The sequence below is a fragment of the Halichoeres trimaculatus genome, unplaced genomic scaffold (genome assembly GCF_033239565.1).
Source record: "Halichoeres trimaculatus isolate MK-OKI-2021-1 unplaced genomic scaffold, fHalTri1.1 fHalTri1_scaffold_20, whole genome shotgun sequence".
Classification (NCBI taxonomy): Eukaryota; Metazoa; Chordata; class Actinopteri; order Labriformes; family Labridae; genus Halichoeres; species Halichoeres trimaculatus.
This window is the reverse complement of record NW_027437198.1, coordinates 9,017,051-9,037,636: the sequence shown is the minus strand read 5'-3', so window position 1 is coordinate 9,037,636 and position 20,586 is coordinate 9,017,051. Positions and strand designations below refer to the sequence as shown.

Below are 20,586 nucleotides of genomic sequence, written 5' to 3'. Positions count from 1 at the left end.
TAATTAAATGGTTCAAGTACAAAAAAGGCTAACATCCACTCGCACAGACGCTGAATTTACCAACAGTATAACTCTCCAAATCTGATGGAGTCATACCATAATAAAACTTAGTCATGATTCATAAGTCATACAACATCATGAGGAGTTTAGGAGGAGAAAAAGAGTGAGCCATTTTTACAGAGTCGATCCAAATTGTCTAATCATTTAAAAAGCTGAACCTCCCCTCACTCTGTGGCAACGGTGGCAACCTGAACGTGTGTGACGCCACGTGCGCGCGCAGCCCAGAATGCGTCCTGCACGCGCTCCCCGTCAACTGTAGTCGAAAAGATGGTGGCCAGCGCGCGAGTACAGAAGCTCCTCCGACGATATAAACTAGCGATAGCCGCCGCGTTGACGATCCTCCTGGTCCAGGGGCTGGTGGTATGGAGCCTGAGGAGTCTGGAAGAGGGAGAGGCAGAGGTGAGCAGCGGTTCCTCTTGTTATTTCCGATTCGACAGTGATTATTCAGTTAATTGAAGAGTTAGCCGTTAGCGCGTCACTTAGCTCCCTGTGTGTTATGGTACAGTAACGCTAGCTAGCTGACGTTAGCTTTGTTAGCATCAGGGGATAGAGCTGCTCCCAAACACTTGAGATCAGCCGGTCCAGCCCTGTCCTGTCCTTTCCTGCTCTGTCTGTCTCTGACCACTACACACTTTCACACCAGCTCTCTGAGCTACATGTTAATGTCTGTAAATAATTACTGTCTACTGTATTTTCTTTATTGATATGTTGAGGAGCAGAGCGGTCTTTACTCTGCTTGTGATTGTCACATTACTCAAGGAGTGACTGAGCTTTAAATGCGTCGCACTGATTTGCCTATTTGTTTTGAAGTAGAACAAATGAGTGCAGAGATAAAAGAGAAGATCAGTGAAAAGACCAAACAAAGCAGCAGAAGATGAATTAAATAAACTGAGGGACTCCAAAAGATTGTTGTCAGGCTGTATAAATATAGAAACCCCATTTCCCTCACTTACCTTCCACTTCTGCATTTTGAATTCATAGAGTAAAAAGCCATTTCATCGTACAGTGAACACTTCTCAAGACACTGATAAGAGGGTGGAAGTCAGATTTTTTTTCTTCTTATGTTTTTTTTGTAGCTAGCTTTTGTTTCACTTCTGCTTAAAGTTTTGTGAATACTTTCAGAAGCACTTGGAATATGGACAAACCCAAATCTACAAATATAGTCTACCGAAACAACTGAGCACTCCACCCATAGGAATGTTTAAAACTACTTATTTTGAGTGTAAGTCTTTTTTATTTCTGAAGAATCTCTACAGGAAAACATATTTATGTAAGTCAGTCTTGAGTCAGTGCCTTGCTTGCAGTGACGTGTCATTATGTGAAAGATCTCAGTCATGTCTCATTGTTTGTTAATAGTTCATGTGTTTCGAGCTTCCATCTGTCTTGCACAAAGTACCCAGAGCATCACCGATCTTCTACCCTTATTTTTTGTTTTCATCTTGTTTTCTTACAGCAGTGGCCTTCAGAGTGCCAGTGCTCTTTTCCTGTGACCTTTACTGAGATTTGAATTAAACAAACAGAGGAAACAAAACCAAGGGCTAAAGGTTGCTTCCACTACAAATGCCTGAAACAACTCATTTAACAGCCCCAGGTCCACCGTGGGAAGCTTATCTCTGATTTCCCCTCACACACCTGTAGCACTCTACCTGGAGGCCGTGTTCTCTCCTGTTCTCCCTTTAAAGTACGGAGGCAGTGGTTGTTAACAGATGTGACCTTCTGGAGACTGTTCACACTGATAGATCCACATGAATGCAAGCTGAAACCTGAGTTGCTGTCTTTCATCTTCTGGTATGACAGGTGTGTTGAGGTGTATTAAATGTCTCTACTTTCGTGGATGGGTTTCAGATTTGTGCCTGGAGGGTGAAGCAGGCAGCAGATGTGGTGTAGTGACTGAGCTCAGTGGAGGAAAGAAGTATGAGCCACCTGTGAGAGAAGAGTGCTGTTAGAAATATGGCTGCAGTCGTTTTTGTTTACAACACAACAGCTATTTTTTAAAATCGATTTAAGCCTACAAATGTTTTACTTCCTTTGGACTCACAGGAAAGGAAAAATGTCTTTTATCCCTTTGCAGCTGTATGATTTTGACCTCTATTGCCTGTTTGCATTATCAGCCTGCAGGCTTTGCTGCTCCATCGGTTGGATTCAGGCTTAAACATGCAGCAGCACTGATGGGGAGGAATGTCTGGTTACCTGACGCTTACCTTAGACTGTACAGGAGCGTTATCCATAGTTTTGTCAAGTACAACAGAAAACCCTGCTTAGACTGGTCGTAGCTTAGTCAGCTTAAAGGGGACATATCATGCTGATCCCTGAATTTTCAAAAAATGAGATATTGTATTTTTTCTGATATCCTAGAACGAGATTTGATGCCTCTGAAAATAGGTCATTGCCATTTGGCCGCGAGATTTCAACCTTCATAACGACACGAGGATCCTTTCTTTTTATTGGAGTAATCTGATAAAGTAGCTCCTCCTCTGTGATGTCAGTTAGTCACACAACCGCCACCGAGGGATACACCCACCAAGAGCCGAGTATAGATACAGCTCCTTACCAGCTCCGGCTAACTTGACTGAGTGCTGGATGCAGGGACTCTGCTCTGCTGAGCAGCTCGGCTTTACATGGTGAATTAGCAGTTAAAACACTGTAGTTTTAGCAGACGTCGTAGTACTTGTGAGACTGTGATATTTGCATGTTTGTTCTGACATGCACTGTGAACCTGGACCACAATAATGCTGCGGTAATAACATAGTGACAAACTGACAGTAGAGGCGATCTTTAGACTACACTTTCAGCATGATGGATAAAACAGACAGAGAAAAGTGAAGGAGCAGGATGGAGCCCTGTTAAAGAAATAGTTTACTGGTGAAGTCTGCCTATATTTCCACGTATAAACTATACATGTTACAGTACCGGTTTGACTCACCACACTGAAGCGTCCTGAGATGATCTGTGTTGAGGTGGATTTTCTTCCTCCTGAGCTGCAGAACCGTCCGGGTCTGACTCAGGGTCCAATACAAAAAGACGTATCCTACACTCTGCCATTTTATTAGTGCTATCAATGCCTTAAGGTGAAGTTTTGGCAAACAGCAAACTCGCTCGGTCTACTCCATTTAATGTGGCTATTTTGTAAATACTGCCATGCTGCAAAAACCACCCCCTGGCTCTACCTCCTCTGCCCCTCTGATAGAACTGACCAATCAGAGCACAAAGGGCTGTGACGTTGCGAGGTTACTGGTCATTCTCGAAACAGAGTGTTTCAACGAGATCTTCAGAATGGCCTAAAATGAGGATATTGAGAACGCTATTGTGGGGCAATGAAGGAACTAAATGACTTGTACTGAGGGCAGAATTGCTTTACAGGCATCCTATTCTGGCATAGTGAAAAGGAGAAACAAGCATGATATGTCCCCTTTAACCTTCAGTGCCGGTTTGTGAATGACTCAAAGCAGAAAGCAGGTCTCATTCAGTCCTCCCTCAGTCCTCATGTTGCTCCAGACTACCACTCAGTGCACATGCCAGGCTGGAGATGTTGGCAGACATCTATCCAAATGTCAGCGCCAGGGTCTTTGCATGTTTGCAGAGTCACTGAATCAGAGTTCAGGCTTAAGAATGCACATTAATCATCACTTCACCTCTGAATGCTGCATGTTCAGTCAGAGAGGATCAGCAACATGATCGAGAGCGTCTGGATTCCTCCGTGCTCTGTGGTCTGAGCGTTTACTGGCATCTCTCTCTGCTGTGCATGTGTGAACACGGCCTCATGTTAAAGCCCCTGCACAGATGAGGGAGCGGATTACGAGGACAGAAGAAGACTCAGTCAGCCTTATGTCGCCCTCTTTGCTCTCTCCTACAGAGCTGAGGGTTGCTGCTGACTCCCACTTCAGCAGATGGCGGTGCTGATATGGTTTCAGTCAAGTTTAATTGGAAAGTAAAGCGGCGGCCCTGCTTGCCTTTGAATCAATACATTTTTGTTAATTAAAGCTGTGAGAATGTCCGATAAGGAAAATTGAAACATTAGCCTCCTTGCTGCGTTCCAGCTTCTGTTATTCTCATCTTTATCAATGTTGGCTGACAAAAGACGCCCATCTCCTCAGTGATACAGACTTCAGCTTCCACAGAGAGAAAGCAGTGCACTGATGTTTGAGACATTGTTAAATATTTAAAATTTTACTGAACATCTAAGCTAAGAGAAGAATGTCTTATCATAATTAGTTTCAAATATTATGACATGCTTAAATCCTGTAGTTTATGTCTGGATTGAAATCAAGAGGAACTAGGCCTGTCACAATCACAAATTTTGCTAGACGATAATTTTCTAAAATATTATTGCCGATAAACAATATTATTGTCAATATATTTTTGATTTTTTTTTTTTACAATTTTTTCATTTATGTAATTATGATAAATGGGATAATAAAGTGAGTACACCATATCAAAAGCAAGAAACTTTAATTTCGTAAGAGTATTTAACTGTAATTAAAAGGTCAGGATCTTTTAAATAAAATAAATTAAACAAAAAAATATAATAAATTTAACAAACAAGAAAGAGAAAAAAATACAATGAAAATGAAATGGACTCTCTTTTAGAAAAAATACAAGTCAATGAAAATAATTAATACTAATCGAAAACAAAAAAACATAGACCCTGTCTCTTAAGAACAAACAAAACTCCAAAAAAAACCAACAATAAAAACTATAGCCTAAATAAAAGGGAGTTTATACAGTTCCTGAATTGTTTGTAACATGAACTTTTTCCCAGTCAATCCGTACTGTCTGTCAAACATTTTTTTAACATTTCTGGCTTTCAACTGTATTGAAGGGTTGCATTTCTTTGGCAATGTAGCTGTCTTTGGGCGCCCACCATTTGGCGCTTTTATTTCTATTTACTTTGCAGACCAAAAGCCTCAGTAAGAGCGGATTGTCAAAGAACAAGGCTCCGCTGCACCTCCCCTTCTTCTTCTTCGTCGCCACTATTTTCAAACAAATGCAACATATCAGCTTGTTGGTGTTCATGAGCTCACACTTTGTTCATTCTGATAAAAAACAAAATATTCCCACACTGGGACTGTGGCAGGCGGCGTAAGAATCGCATCTTTTGTGCCATCACTCATATTAGCGTGTGTTTCCTCCTTACCCCTCAGGACACTCGCTTCAGCTTTCTCCGTGTGGACTCGCGAGCAGCCCCGTCTTCACCCCAAAGATCGCATTTTTGACAGATGCTCACTCCGCTATAAATCGGCTATAGAACCTATGCACCCCGATGTTAGGAAAGATAGACACAGTGAGCCATCTTCTCATTCAGCCTCTTTGGTCGAAAGAGAGGAGGAAAACAAACATGCATGCACGTGTCAGTTTATCGAGGCTGGCAAACTTACTGAGGACGTTTTTATTTATCGTTCGGTTCATTGATTTATTGATTATCGTGACAGGCCTAGTTTCAAATATTTGACATGGTTAAATCCTGTAGTTAATGTCTGGACTGAAATCAAGAAGAACAGACGTTTCAGTCAGAACTTGAGGGATGCTTTTCCCTCATCCTGTGTTGAATAATTTAAAGGCCCAGGCCTCTTGATTGGGTGAAGTTTTGGTCATCATGTTCCTGAAGGAGGCCTGACAGAAACACACTTTCACTGAGTGCGTGTTCACTGAGAGAAGCTTGTACTGCAGCTTCAGATTCATTACTGCGCTCCACAATGCCTCTTTACTGTACTGCATCTGATCTGGAGATTTGCACTCACTATCTTACACTGCTGTATTGGTTGGCAGCTGCTTTATTGGCAGTGTGTGTTATCTGGATCCTTGTCCTACCACGCAGTCTCGGTCCCTTTTCGGCCCATTCCCAGCGTCTCCGGGCTGTCGGCGTGCCATCAGCATGAGGCAAGAGAGCCCACGTTCTCCTGCCATATCATCCCACTGAGGCTGTGAGCGCTGATCCCACTCACTGTTCCTCTTTCTCTGCTCCAAATCCAAAGAGAAGAGATTTTTCTGGTCCACTTATGCTCTGTGCCAGAGCTGTGACGCTGTGTGGTCAGAAGATTTAGAAATGCTTCACTCGTTCGTTTTTTTTTTAAAGACCTGCCTTCTATTTTTGGGGATGTGTGATCTCAGCTCAAGTATGACAGATTTTTCCTCCATGCTTGCTCAACTTGGTTTTGTATGTGGTGAATCATTCATTCATCATTCATCCATTACTAACTTGGTGAAATAATAAGGCCACAAACAAACACCAGTTGAGTTATTTGTCACTCATAAATTCAGAGAAAAAAAAAACACTTGAAAAATCTTTCTTACAATTTTATCTACCAAAATGTCTATCAGAGGAGCACACACACTCTATAGACCAGGGTTTCCACTATAAAAAAAATGGCACCAGACAACGTGACCGGCAGGTTTTCAATTAACCGGACAAGCGTTTGATTTCCTGGTCAAATATTATCTAAATTTATTGAGCTTAAATGCTGCAAAGTATAACCCCCCAGCTTCCACGAGGCTGGGTGGGTATACTTTTCAAAGGGCCCCGCCCTTGCCTGTCAAATTTCGTGCGGACTAGATTTCAATAGAGTGGTAGGGGAAATTATTCAAAGATATGCCCAAAGATCAGGACATATATATAACGTCTACTCACCTGCAAAGCCTGTAAAAAAATCTATTCCTGTTATTAAGCGGGGGTGTATTTTCGATCGATGTAATCTACGTGACAAAGTGATTTAAAAACATAAATAATTTGGTCCTAGAAACATTTGTTCTATCTTCAAAGTAAAGTTGTGTAACAACCTGAGTGGACTGATTCCAAAAACTGATTATAAAACCCTGCACATGCCATTAAGTTTACATGGATCCTCACGTTTACGTTAAGGGGCAGAGTTAAAATGAAACGACGTTCATATAAGAATAATATCAAAGCATGTCGGTTTATAAAACTTTATTTTAAAGCATAGGCTGTATCAAATAAAATGAGTGCCATCAACTCACTCAATTGGTTAACTAAAATTAATATTGCACAGCAGAAGCTTCCATTCGGTCTGAAACGACCGACTTTTCCTTTTCTTCTCAGCAGGAGGCAAGACATCATCTGCTGCAGCCTCGGGGATTTCAGCCTCACCACCATCTTTCTCCTCTGAACTATTTTGTTTTGTAAAAAAGCCTTTAAGTTTCGCCTGTTTCGACATGTGCCTCCCGCTGTATTGTTGTTGTTATGCGCGCTCTGTCGGAGTAAATGAAACCCATGCTACAAGTTTAGTACCGCCTGAAAAAACAGGTCAAAGTCAGGTAATTACCCAATAACGGAAACCCAGCTATAGACTGTAAAAAAATGGAGGTCAACTTGCTCGGCTCAAACTGAGGTCGCCACAAAAACTGCTCCCCCTGGTGGCTGGCTGCAGTATAGGTAAAAAAAAAATCCATCTCTCCAGTCATTCCAGATGGGCTGTTGTCAAACTTTAAAAAATTAATACACCTCAAAGAAATGTTTCTCACGTCCGATTGTTGTGGTGATTTGAAGATATCATTTGTCTGCCTTGTATTTCAGTCCTTTTTTTCAGAAAAGTTTAGTTTTCATTAGATATACGAGGTTAAAAACGAGGCTTTACACCACGTTTAATAATGATTGACAGCTGCCGTTCTTGTTTTTCGGGGGGATTGAAAAATACGTCTGGAGGTTGAGTCAAGAAGTGTTGCACTCCTGTATGAAAATAAATTTCTGCACTCATGTCTCCTGTCGGGACGCTACAGCCAAATATGTTTTTTTTTCCTCTGGGACACTCAAACTGTTTCATGACGGTACTTCAAAGAGTCGCTTTAAGAGGATCATGCCTCTACATTTTAGGGAGTCTGAAAATCAGTGAGTATGAGAAGAAACCTCTTACACAAACCCTGAAGATGTGAAATGCTTTAATGTTAAAGATTTATTCATCACATTTAGGAAAGATAATGGTAGAAAGCAGGGTCAGAGCCGGTGTGACCTCTGGTTTCTCCAGTGTAAACACCTGATAAAGATTCTCTGAGTAATCTCAGTGATGATTGAGGTTTTCATGCTCAGCTGTTTGTTTGAAATGTGCTCTTTTTTTCTGTGTTTTTGCCCGAGGGTGCAGACAGAGGTTTGTTGAGGTCTCTGTGCTGAATCACTGCATTCATTATGTGTAATTCAGTGTGTGTGTGAAAGTGTGTATGATATGCAGAACTATGCTTTTTGCAGATTAGCTACAGAAAGGCAGCGGCTCTGCTAAAAATAACCCTGAGACAGGAGGGGGAAAAACAAGTAAACACTTCCTCTCCTCTGGGGCGCTTTCAGCTGTTGTACCTTACATCAGTGAATCAACATCTTCTGTCAGGAGTGTTTGTCCAAGCGTTCTCATGGAGTGACTAAAAGCAGGATTTAATTTGTCTCCCTCTGTCCTCTCCCTCTCTCCTCAGAGGAAAACACGCCGCTCTAAGCTGCCTGATAACAACAGCCAGGACCCAAAGAGAGACCCCGCTCTGTGGGAGAAGCAGAAGTCTCTGTCAGGGAGGAATAAGGGCAGATGGAGCCCAAAGTTAGAGAGGACGGGCGGCACGGCGGCCAGCGCACTGAGGAGAGGGACGAGTCGCAGAGGAGAGAAATCCAACGCCCGGCTGAAATCCCCTCAGGAGCGAGGGATGACCGGTGCAGGAGTGGACGGCGTCGTCCTCCACGACCTGTCCAGCAGCCGCAACTTGAGTGACACACGAGGTGGCGGCAACGACGGGGCGGCGAAGTTACCTGCTGCGGCGCTGGGGGAGCCGGGCAGCGTGGACGGAGCACATCAAGCTCCCAGCAGTGACTTTGTCCCCAAATGTGACATCATAGGGAAGGACGCGCTGTCGGCCCTTCATCGGGCCGGGTCACAGCAGTGCCGCCAGGAGATCGCCAACATCGTGTGCCAACATCAGGCCGGGCAGCTCATGCCAGAAACCCTTCCACAGTTCTGCCCTCAGCTGGGTGAGGAACTCTAACCTCTCCTCTGACCCAGACCTGATTTTAGTTTGAGTTTCATTACCACATCTTTTATGGGAGTGTTTCTGTACTAAACCCAGTGATACACAACTTTAGAGAAGTGTAGAGGAGAGTTTCACTGGGCGAGACACACCTCTGGTTTGTCTGTGTGACCCAGTAATTACAGTTGGCAGTGTTCTCGTGTGTGTGTGGGAGGACTTTTTGGAGGAACATTGAAACTAAAGAAACAAACGTCTCCACCCTCTTTTAACCCAGTTTCTCTTCCACATGATGATGTTTTCCTCAAACTTATTCCAAAAGAATGTAATCCTTTGAAATTCTGCAGCCCTCACTGAGCCCGTCCTTTACGTCTCTGTCCTTCAGGTGTTTCTAATCCAGTCCAGGCGGTTGGCGAGCTGGACAACAGTCTGTCCTCAGTGGAGAATCCTGTCAGAGTGGCGTTTGTGCTGATGGTCCATGGGCGAGCTGTACGGCAGCTCAAACGCCTAATCAAAGCCATCTACCATCGTGACCATTACTACTACATCCATGTGGACAAGGTAAGACTCAGCAGAAGATCAGAGTGAAATCACAACTTCTTCTTTGCATTTGACGTAACAAATCAGGATGCTTTGACATCAAGAGAAGAAATGAGGAAGTTGTGCAACAACATTACAACATCTTTGGTTTGCACAGCTCACAACTGACAGAGGAAGTCAGGAAGAAAGCCTTGTCTTAAACTGTAGGATAGATGTTTTAAAACCTCTGATGCAACACAAACATGAATGCATTCCTTTAAAGCTTGCAAGGATTTTGGCCTGGAGCAGATTGCCTCCTGCACAAAACAAACTTTCCTGGTTGTTAAAGGATAAGTTTGGTTTATACAGCTTTTACATTGTTTATAGAATGAAGTAGAACAAAATACTCTCCCAGAAGGCTTTCCTGATCCCAAGCAGTGCTTCGGGAGATATTTAGATCCAAAATCGTGCAGCGGACGTCCGTATAATGGGATCCACCAGGGCATAGACAGCGCCGCTCCTAAAACTGCATTAATCGTCCAAAAAACTCATGTTTTTCACCAATATTCCATCATGGTCCGCTCCGGGTTAGTCCTCTTCTGCAGTCTGTGTCACTCCAGACAGCGCTGTGTGGCTGTAATGACCTCTGAACTGAAAAAGACTTTGTTTACCTTTGCCCCTCTGCTCATGCGCAGTACTCTCTGGAGAGCTGACTCCACTTTCTCCTTTCTTTGAGGGACAAACGTAAACAAAGTCTTCGTCAGTTCAGAGGTCATTACAGCCACACAGCGCTGTCTGTAGTGACACTACTGCAGCAGAGGACTAACCCGGAGCGGACCATGATGGAATATTGGTGAAAAACATGAGTTTTTGGACGATTAATGCAGTTTTAGGAGCGGCGCTGTCTATGCCCCGATGGATCCCATTATATGGACGTCTGCTGCACGATTTTGGATCTAAATATCTCCTGAAGCACTGCTTGGATCAGGAAAGCCTTCTTGGTGAGTATTTTGTTCTACTTCATTCTATAAACAAAGTAAAAGCTGTATAAACCGAAATTATCCTTTAAGAACTGCTAAAACGCTGAGGAAAGACTCCTCACAATAGGAAAAAATCAATTTGCAGCATAAATTGTCGTTACTTTCTGCCCTCCATAAATTAAAGCATTGGAAAAGTCATGTGAAAGCAAAAAACACAGTGGTCCTCAAACAGCAGGATTGTGAGTGGATCATGACAGAAAAACTGGGGTAAATGTTTTCATCTCCTGTCTGTGACCTGGATGAGGTTCAGCTGGTGATACTTCCTCTCACAGTATTGTTTATTTATGCTCAGGATGAACATTTAGGAGTGTGTCTGTTACCCTGCTTGGTGCTACTGGCTTCACTGAGCTCTCACACGCTCATACCGTTTTGGGTCTTTTTCCATTATGAAGGTTAAAGTCGTCCCACGGGTCCCACAGTGTGGTAAAAGGGATTAGCCTGGATAGAGCCAAGTGTGGTTATTCTTAGGGGCTGGATATAGACGAGGTACAGTCAGAAGACAAATGTAAGGCTGAGCCCTGATAACTGAGGCAGAGAGCTCAGGTGTGTGGGGAAACAGGTGCACCTGTGTAGCTGCTAAGGTTGTTGAGCCCCGCAGAGTCTCTGTGTTCTGCTGCCAAGAGGGGATGCAGAGCGAGGCAGTGATGAATAAGGAGTCAGTGGGACAGTCACAGTTTGCCAGCCTCAGCTCATCTATCTCTGAGGTGAAAGCCTGTTGGAGGGATGAGGCAGTAAAACAGGTCAGGCTGTTCTGGAGTCAGTCCCACAAAAAAAACTCCTTTTTCCTGCTCTGAGCTGAGAGCTGGAGACGACTCCTGCTGCTTTTTTCCTTCACTGTGAACACAACCAGAAAACAAGCAGAGCCATGCACCACCTGAAGAAGTGCTGGCTAACCCCAGGGCCTTTCTCATTAATCCTCACAATAAATGTCATGTGTTTAATCCAGCCTTTCTATTTTATCTCAAAGTTATTTAAAACATTCTTTTTTGGTATCTCTGAAAACCTTTAACTTATATAATTATTTTATTAAAAGCCATCAAATATTTTATTTCATCTGCTGGTTTATATATCCATGTTTCTTGTTCGGAACAAACACTCTTTAAGGCCGGACAGAGTCACTAAAACACTGTTTGTGCTTCACTGAACACGATTGGTTTACATGTCCCCAAACTTTAAATTCCCAAGAGTCCTTTTCTCTTAAACTGCCCATTTATCGCCTCAGAGCTTTTATTAGCTGTGTTTATACGGAAACAGGCGTTTTGTTAATTAGGTGGTAATTCTTCTAATTTAATCCCTCGGGAAGTTAAAAGATAAAGGTCTTTTGAACCTCTTGACTCTCTTGTAGTTCTCTCTCAGCACTGCAGAAATCTCAGAAGCTTCTCTGGACTTTGAATTTCTCCCTGAAGTGTAATTTCTGCTTCTTTAAGCTCAGTTTATCTTCGTCCTGCGTCGCCCCTGTCTGTGGGAAGAACATTTTCTAGGAGAAAAACGTATCTCTTTCCAAATGCTCTTTTTCTGCCGTCATGGTGAGCCACAGCACAGAGGATGGTTGATGAACTGTCTCCTCACCAGCAGGGTAGAGGCAGAGTCTGGTTGTCATGGTGCGGTGGCTGCTGCAGATCTGTGGGAATTAGATAGCTCTTCTGATGCTTAAATACAGAACAGATATGCTTATTTCCTGATTAGTTACCATTAGGATTCTCAGCTGCGTACTCCATGTGTAGCGCTCTGAGTTTTATCAAGTTTGCAGTAGAGGTGTGAAAAATGTTGACACGGCAGTATATCGCAATACTTTTACCTGTGGTAGAATATAGATATTTCAACCCTTGATAACAATATTTTTGTTAAAATAAAAATTCACATTTTAGGTGCGTTGGAAGTACAATATGTCCTCCACAGCTACACTGCAGTAGATGGCGCCAAAGAGCTACTTCAATGTATGCTTCCCATAAACTGTATAATAAATGTAATCTCAAATTATATCAAAATATTTCATTTCTAAACTTGATGATGCTGGTTTTGATGCCGTTAACCTGAATGTTTTTTCTCGTTTTGCCCAATATTGAACTGTTTATGAGTAACACTGGTTACACCATGTGACATTTGTCAGTTTGACTAAGTGACGACGTCTTTCTAGAGCTGGGTCCCGAATGAGGTACTCTTAAAGGTACCAACCGAATTCTGTCAAAAGTATCGTGTACCAATTTACATGAAATCAAAAGGTACCATGTTGAGGTACCCAAATGCATCCTTGTGACAGTGAGGGAGTAGAAAAGTAGGAGATTTTCCATAATGGAAATGAACACAGCAGTAGAAGGTTATATATTGAAGAAGAAATGTGTTAAATTGAAAAAAAAAAATATTATTAAACAAATTGATATTTTTTACCACATAAAACCAAGAAGTACTGTAAATTGGTACTATTGAGTACCGGTACCGATTGCCAGGTACCGGGTATCGGTACTGTATTGTTTCAAATATGAAAAGTACCCATCCCTACGTCTTTCACCCAATAATTTCTTTACAGCATTAGTTTAATGTCACAGTAGTTTAGGTGACAAACTTGACACATGTTTTCAAGTTAAATGTATGTATGATACACTACATCTGACTCTATTTTAACTGCAATAAGATAGAAAAGTTGTTTTCAATCAAATAGTGAACTGGGTTGAATATTGCAATATATCACAATATTGTGATATTATCGTATCATGAATTGTATCGTATCGTGAGGTTCCTGCCAATACTCATCCATATTTAGCAGTTGAAACAGAAACCTTCAGTGTAAACTCAGCTTTCAGTTCCAGACTTAAAAAAGGATTCTCTGTTCAAAAACTGAACCTGAAACCATCCCTTTGACCTTTGCTTTGGTATTTCCCAGCGGTCTGGTTACTTGCATCGGGAGGTCCTGCAGATAGCCGAGCAGTACCCCAACATCCGAGCCACGCCCTGGAGGATGGTCACCATTTGGGGCGGAGCCAGCCTGCTGAAGGCGTACCTCCGCAGCATGCAGGACCTGCTCTCCATGCTGGACTGGAAGTGGGACTTTTTCATCAACCTCAGTGCTACAGATTTCCCCACCAGGTTGGTCCACAGATGGACTTAATTATGATGTAACTTCAGTAGTTCCTCATCAGATTTCTTCAGCTGCTGTGAGTTTTTATCCAAACAGATTTTAGTCCATCTGCATAATGAGCTTAAATTGGTTGACATAATCCTGTCCAAAGAAGCTGATTTCACTCTTGGATGTAACGGACTGTGATGTGCACAAGCCAGGATCTTCTCTCTAAAATCCATCAGAGAAATCTTTTTCATTTCTTTCAATTCTCCTCGTAAATTCTCCTGCAGGACGAACGATGAGCTGGTGTCGTTCCTGTCGCAACAAAGAGACAAAAACTTCCTTAAGTCCCACGGGAGGGAAAACGCCCGGTGAGTAAGATACAGCTGGAGCACAAACAGGGTGGTGTTTTAACAAGGAGTCCAAAATGTTACTGTTTTTCCCCAAGAATTAAAGGAGTAGTTCATGTTTTTACAGAAATTTGTTTTGGACTTAAGACAAAAATCTGATAGATCTGATTCTTCCCCTGTTATTGAAAACAGCTGAGACAGAAGTAGTTTGATTATTTACCTTGTTGACTGTCTCCTCCACACCTCAGTCTGAACTCCACTCTGTGTTAAAGGTTTATAAAGAAGCAGGGTCTCGACCGTCTCTTCCACGAGTGTGAAAACCACATGTGGCGTCTTGGCGAACGCAGCATCCCTGAGGGCCTGGAGGTCTCTGGGGGCTCTGATTGGTTCGCACTCACCCGCCGCTTCGTGGAGTACGTCATCAACTCCCAGGACGCTCTGGTGTCGGGGCTGAAGCAGTTCTATTCCTACGCTCTGCTCCCTGCCGAGGTAAGCCAGCCTTAGGTGGTCTGTTTCCCTCCTGCAGTTAGACAGACAGTTTGATCTGCGGCAGGCTCGTCCTCCGCTGTCAGCTCAGAGGAGAGTCGCTGCAGAGGAAATGTAAGACTTTAAGCTTCAAGGCTCAGCGTGCTGCAGAGACGCCAGATCAGAGGAGGATGTACTTCAGTTTATCTGACTGTGTGGTTTCATGTCTCAGAAGGTGGAGAGAGTTTTTTCTGATTAGTTTAGATACTGTTTCTTCCAGGTTAGTTAGAAATATGAATCACCTCCTGGAAATTCAGGAAAATAAATAATACGGTCTTTGATCTTCCATTAGAGCAGCCACAACAATACTTAGACTAAAAGCAGAGCGGTTTCTTAGTAAAGGTAGATTCATGAAAACAGTCGCTTCCTTAATGAGTAAATAAAGTATTTTCAGGAAATTCTGCTTGTAACTCGTCTGTGATGTTTGACACTCAGTCTTTATGCTTCTGCTCGTAGTCCTTCTTCCACACGGTGCTCGGGAACAGTCACATGTGCGACACTCTGGTCGACAACAACCTGCGTGTCACCAACTGGAACCGAAAGCTCGGCTGTAAATGTCAGTACAAGCACATCGTGGACTGGTGCGGCTGCTCTCCAAATGATTTCAAACCTCAAGACCTCATCCGGATCCAGGTGAGGGATCCTGATCCAGCTTTAGCTGCTGAATTGAACTGTGTGTTTTATTTGATAAAGCTTATTTCTGTTACTCTCCTCTTTAATTACAGCAACTGAGTCGTCCGACCTTCTTTGCTCGGAAGTTTGAGTCCTCAGTGAACCAGGAGGCCATTGACATCCTGGACACTCACCTGTACGGTCAGTACGCTCCAGGAACCGTGGCCATAAAAGCGTACTGGGAGAGTCTGTTTGAGCAGCTGGACGGCGTGGCCTCACTCAGTGACATCGCTCTCACAGCTTACATGTCTTTCTTTCGCCTCGGCCTCAAATATCTACGAACTTCCCAGAGCAGTGTAGAGGCCTGCAGGTCAGAGGCTCTTCTCTCACGTATGAGCTATACAACACGCGTGTTTCTCTGCTGAACAGAAATGATTTATACCACCTTTGTTTTCCACTCTGCAGGTTTGAACCAGTTGGCCTCCCCCTGTCAGTGCACGTGTACTTTTATGATGATCGTTTCCAGGGTTACCTGGTGCGTCAGGAGGTTCAGACTGTGGGTTCAAAGGTCAGGGAGACACTGGAGATGTGGGCGGTGCCTCAGGCCACGCTGGTCCTCGAGACAAACCTGAAGGAGTTTGAAAGACTGAAGAACCTGGAAGTAAGTGAACTTTTTTTTTCATGTCCTTATATTAACGTTATCACTGAAGTCTCTGTACTTCACAAACTTTTAATAACACGTTTCCAGAATGAAAACATGCTGCTAAGGAAGATTTTGCTCCTGATACAGAAAAAGTTTGGAGGTCTAATCAGGGCTGATCTGACCGTAACTGAACTTGAAGTTTAATTAAGTTAAAGTATATTCCAATTCTTACAAGTCTGACGTTTTTCACCTTATCCTCTTCGAAATCACTCACTCACCTGATCAAACTGGAACATAGTCAGACCACTGTGACAAAAACTTGAGGACACGATGTGAGATTGTGAGTGCTGTGATTTTCATGGTAATCAGGCTGCACTGAAGACTCACTAACAGAGAATAAATAACTGAGACACCATGAATATTAAAATACCAGAAACAGACTGTTTTTAGCTCAGCAGATTTTATTAAGGATCAGTGAGAAAAAAAAAACACAAATATAAAAATGTTTCCTCTCTGGTTCTGAATCCAGCCTCCAGTCATTCACAAACAGTAATCAAAAAGCTTGAATCATTCCAGCTCTTTCAATGTTCTGACAAAAGGCAGCTTTTATCCTCCACAGGATGGGCTCACTGCTCCCTCTCAGACAATCTTTGATTGTCGAGTTATTGTAGTTCAAATAAAACTAAATGAATGGATTGACAGTTCAGGTGAGGGTTTGAGTGAATGATAATCTGGCAGCAGCAGGTAATCAGGATGGCAGAGCACTGCAGCGTCAGATGCTCACCTGTGTTCATCTCTAACAGATCGGCACCGACTGGGATCCTAAAGAGAGAATCTTCCGGAACTTCGGTGGTGTGATCGGCCCTTTAAGCGAACCTCTAGCGGTCCAGAAGTGGGCGCGCGGTCCGAACCTCACAGCCACCATTGTTTGGATTGACCCTGCTCTGGTGGTGGCAGCATCTTATGACATCACTGTGGATGTGGATGCTGAGTACACACAATACAAACCTCCGCTCCAGCGCCCCCTACGACCTGGCACCTGGACTGTGCGCGTGCTGAAACAGTGGGAGCGTGTGGCGGAGGTTCGGTTCCTTGTAATGCCGTTAACCTATAAAGACAAAGAGCCACTTCGCAAAGGTGAGATTAAAAACTTTAGACTTTCAGTTTGTGGATCAGATGATAAAGATACAGATAACCAACAAAACAACCATGTTTCAGTCTGTTTCTTCTTATTCAGTTTTAATTTTCATTTCCTCTCTGGGAGATCGTTTTTCCTCTAACCCATGGCTGTCTGATTGTCCCCTCAGACGAGGACAGCTGGCTCCATGCTGGTCCTCCAGGAAACCTGTACCTAGAGCAGAGCTTCCAGACGCTGAGCTCAGTGCTGAAGCTTCCTCCTCAGGAGTCAGCCCTGCAGGAGGCGCAGCAGAAAGTGCAGCTAGTGGGTCAGAGCCTAGAGGCGTGGGTGGACACTAGCGTGGGAGACTTCTGGGTCACAGGGGACTTGTGTAGCACTCAGACTTCTTCCTGCCCAGCTGTGGGACCCTGTGTCAAAACATCCTGGAGCTCTTTGTCCCCAGACCCAAAGTCTGAACTGGGCCCTGTTAAAAGTAACGGGAGGATCAGGTAGCAACATGAGAGGAGAGACTGTGGACTGAACACACAGGAGGACTTCAGGGGGACTGAGGGGAGCTGGACCTGCACTGCAGAACTTAAAGAGAACCTGTGTGACACCTGAGGGGCACATGAACAAAGAGACGTCTTCCTGCACTGAGGCGATGAGATGTTTAGGTGACTCTGAGTGAAACAAGAGATTGCTGGATATTTGCACATAAAGGTATGCGAGCGCGGAGACTCGTCGTCATCTCTGTCTTAAAGGATCTGAAATGTTTCACGTTGATCTGCTGGAGCACAGATTTCAGTCTGTTCAAAGCAACCCTCTGCGCATGTTTGAACTGTTGTCAGCGCTCAGTTTTCCTGATTCTTTGAAAGCATCAGGGAGCAAAACTCACTCACAGGCTCCTCGCTGTGTCCTATCTTCATTTCAAGGGAGAGTGGAACCTGTGAATCATTTTATTGTGCTTGTTTTGAAGCATTTCTATGTAAAAGAAAAAGGTAAGACAGATGAAGTGCACTTTACTGTAAGTCTTCGATGTTACACAGAGGTCACAGGGTTAAAGGGGAGGAGTTAGAAAGGTCACATCACCCTTTGTTTATTTAACTGTTGACTCTGGGGCACATACCTGCACAGACACATCACTAAACACCTGTATGAGGAAATCTGAGTGAGGCTTCTTAGATTAGAGTCATTTTTGTTCTGAATCCTTTAACGTGTTTGTTGTTTTGTTTGTTGTTTTTTCCTGACAGGTCTTAACTGTCAGGTTTTCCTGCATGTCCAATGTTACAAAAGACGCCACTCGGGGTTGTTTTGCTGGTCAGAGAAAGTGCCTGTGGAGCCGCAGGGAGTGAGGTCATACTGAAAATTACACAGATGGTAAATCTATCTCGAGCTGAGGTTTTACATGTGAGCAGCTCCAGCCTTCCAGTGACCAAACCTCAGAATGAGTGAACCCTGTGGAGCGTAGGCCTACTGATGATTCATTTAATCACTGATGTTTGTACCACTGTTTGTTAGGATTCATGGATTGACTGTTAGGTCTACAAAAACGTTCAAGTTGTGAGAAACGCTGTCCACAATCTGTCAGAGAGCCAAGTGTTGTTTTTTTCCTCCCTGCTTTTCTCAAACTGAAGGTTTGAAATCAGAACTTTCTACAAAAACACAAAAAGCAGCGAGTTTCAGCATGTTCAAAAAGGTGTGTTTTTTATTGCCAAAATAATGACTCTGCTGCAAGAATATTTGTCCACATACGCCAAACATGTTCCCAAAGCCATGATGAGTAGCCATGCTAAAATTTTAGCTCCTGCGTTTCCTAAATTAAATCATTCAGCTTCGATGGGTTTTAGAAAATTTTGATCAAATTTTAAAGCAAAGACTTTTTAACTCATGACTTTATTTTGTGAAATTCTACGGTAAAGCTAGCAACACACTAACTCTGAAAAAGGTAACTGCAACTCAGACATCACGCCATTATGCTTTTCTCAGAGCTATGTCTAAAGGTTTGTGGTCAGGTGTAGAAACTTCCTGAATATCCTGTGGCTGCCAACTTTCCGTTGAAATGATGAAGCTTTCAAAATAATTACTGGCAACAAAATTCACCAATCAGCATCCCTAAACCTGTTTCCTGGTTTATGCTAAGCTAACTAGCTGCTAGAAATTGCTGATGCCACAGCTAATTATCTGGCTACTAAATATAGAAACTGAATAATTGCAGGATCGGTTTGTTAAGTTTTTAAACTTCAAGTTTGTGGTTTTCCTTACAAACAGGATTACAGGACCTAAATGTAAGAAAACCTTCAAACCAGTTTAAACAGAATTTGTTTACATTGCTGTTGATATGTTTTTTTTTTTTGCTTTCTGAACCTCCTGACATAGACAAAGTGGGTTTCAGGGTTTTCAGTAAAGGTTTTAAAAATCTGGATTCTCAAATCGGGATTAAACATGTTGAACCACCGGGCTCTGATCAAACGAGCTTCTCTTAAAAACCCAGTTTTAGGCAATAAAGAGTCTGTTTTACCTCCTGTGAATCCGTTAAAATGCAGTATTTCACCTGTGTCCGAGCTGTTTGCCTCACAGGTCTGTTAACAGTTCATTTCATGTCGCCTCTTGTGTGAACAGCTCTCTGTCTGTTTGTTTTTTGTTTCAGCTCCATGGAGTGAATCTAAGCTGCCTTTACTTAGCGAAAGAAGAAATGTTTACTCCAGGATTAAAGCTTCTAGAGACGTGCAATGAAGCCTTTTCAGAGAAGAGTGAACCTGTCTGTGTCTTAGTTTTTATTTTTTATCTAGTTCAACGTGACCTTCTCTGTTTTTAATGATAGTTTGCCACATTATGAGTTTTTAAGTGACCTTGTTTACCTTGCACAGTACAGTCGCTTCAGTGAAGCCCAGTTTTATTGCAGATAATCGGTGTAACAGATGTTATTTTTCTATACTGTGTGAGAGGGCGCGTGTGTTGTCTGTTCATCTCCAGTGCTCTGTTAAACTTTTAAAACTGCTGTCTTCTTACGTTGTGTTTGACAGTCACCTGTTCAGAGGAGCAGATCTCCTGTTTGTGTTTTTTTGATGTAGGGGTTGGGAGAATGTTAAAGTCTGGTTTGTGACTCACGCTGGTCTGTGTGGCTTTGAAGGACTTCAGCCTGTCTGTGGACGAGCTCACAGCATCAGCATCCTGACTGACCATCAATAAAAAAAATCTCAATCAAGCTTTTTCTCCTGCTGTCATCTTTAAAACGCTTCTGTGAATGCTTTGACGTTTTTTTGCGCCTACATGAACTCACTTTCTGAGTATAATTGTTGTGCAGTGTCGTTTTTCCTCCTGTAAAGCGGATGTAGGATGTAGGACATGTTCATGAGGAATAGAGGAGCTCTCCAGGGTGCTGAACACTTCCTTGTAGAAATGTCTAACATGCTTTCACTTCATAAATACTGTAAGCTACACATCTGTTTGTCTCCAACCGGAACCCTTTGATAACCGTTAAATATTTACTCAGGTCTGTGCGTGTCTAAGCGCCCAGCTGGAGGTCGAGTGAGGAGGATATAAACCTGAGGAGTGAAGGAGAGGAGGTGATGAATGGATCCAGCCAGAGCTGAAGGAGAAAAGTCAAAGCTTTTGAAGCTGATCAGCTTTAGAGGTGAAAACAGGTTGGAACAGAAGAAGAAAGAGGACGACTCAGAGAAGAGGGATGGTTTCTTCAGACAGCGCGTACGGAT

The 20,586-nt window shown here is 43.1% G+C and overlaps 1 protein-coding gene across 1 annotated transcript; it reads left to right on the top strand.

Annotated features, from left to right (window-relative positions):
- The first annotated feature begins 254 nt into the window (after positions 1 to 254).
- On the top strand, positions 255 to 20,049 carry xylt2 (xylosyltransferase II). The gene is made up of 11 exons (XM_074697174.1): positions 255 to 459; positions 8,473 to 9,016; positions 9,395 to 9,570; positions 13,450 to 13,652; positions 13,917 to 13,997; positions 14,249 to 14,465; positions 14,958 to 15,134; positions 15,227 to 15,483; positions 15,579 to 15,774; positions 16,560 to 16,893; positions 17,064 to 20,049. The coding sequence occupies exons 1-11, from the start codon at positions 328 to 330 to the stop codon at positions 17,384 to 17,386; spliced, it is 2,640 nt and encodes an 879-aa protein (XP_074553275.1). The 5' UTR covers positions 255 to 327; the 3' UTR covers positions 17,387 to 20,049.
- Positions 20,050 to 20,586: the final 537 nt, after the last annotated feature.

Coding starts and splice junctions, on each gene's coding strand:
- xylt2 (XM_074697174.1), top strand. CDS start 328: ATGGTGGCCAGCGCGCGAGTACAGAAGCTCCTCCGACGATATAAACTA. Junction 9,017..9,394: donor ACAGTTCTGCCCTCAGCTGG/GTGAGGAACTCT, acceptor TCTGTCCTTCAG/GTGTTTCTAATCCAGTCCAG. Junction 16,894..17,063: donor CAAAGAGCCACTTCGCAAAG/GTGAGATTAAAA, acceptor TTGTCCCCTCAG/ACGAGGACAGCTGGCTCCAT.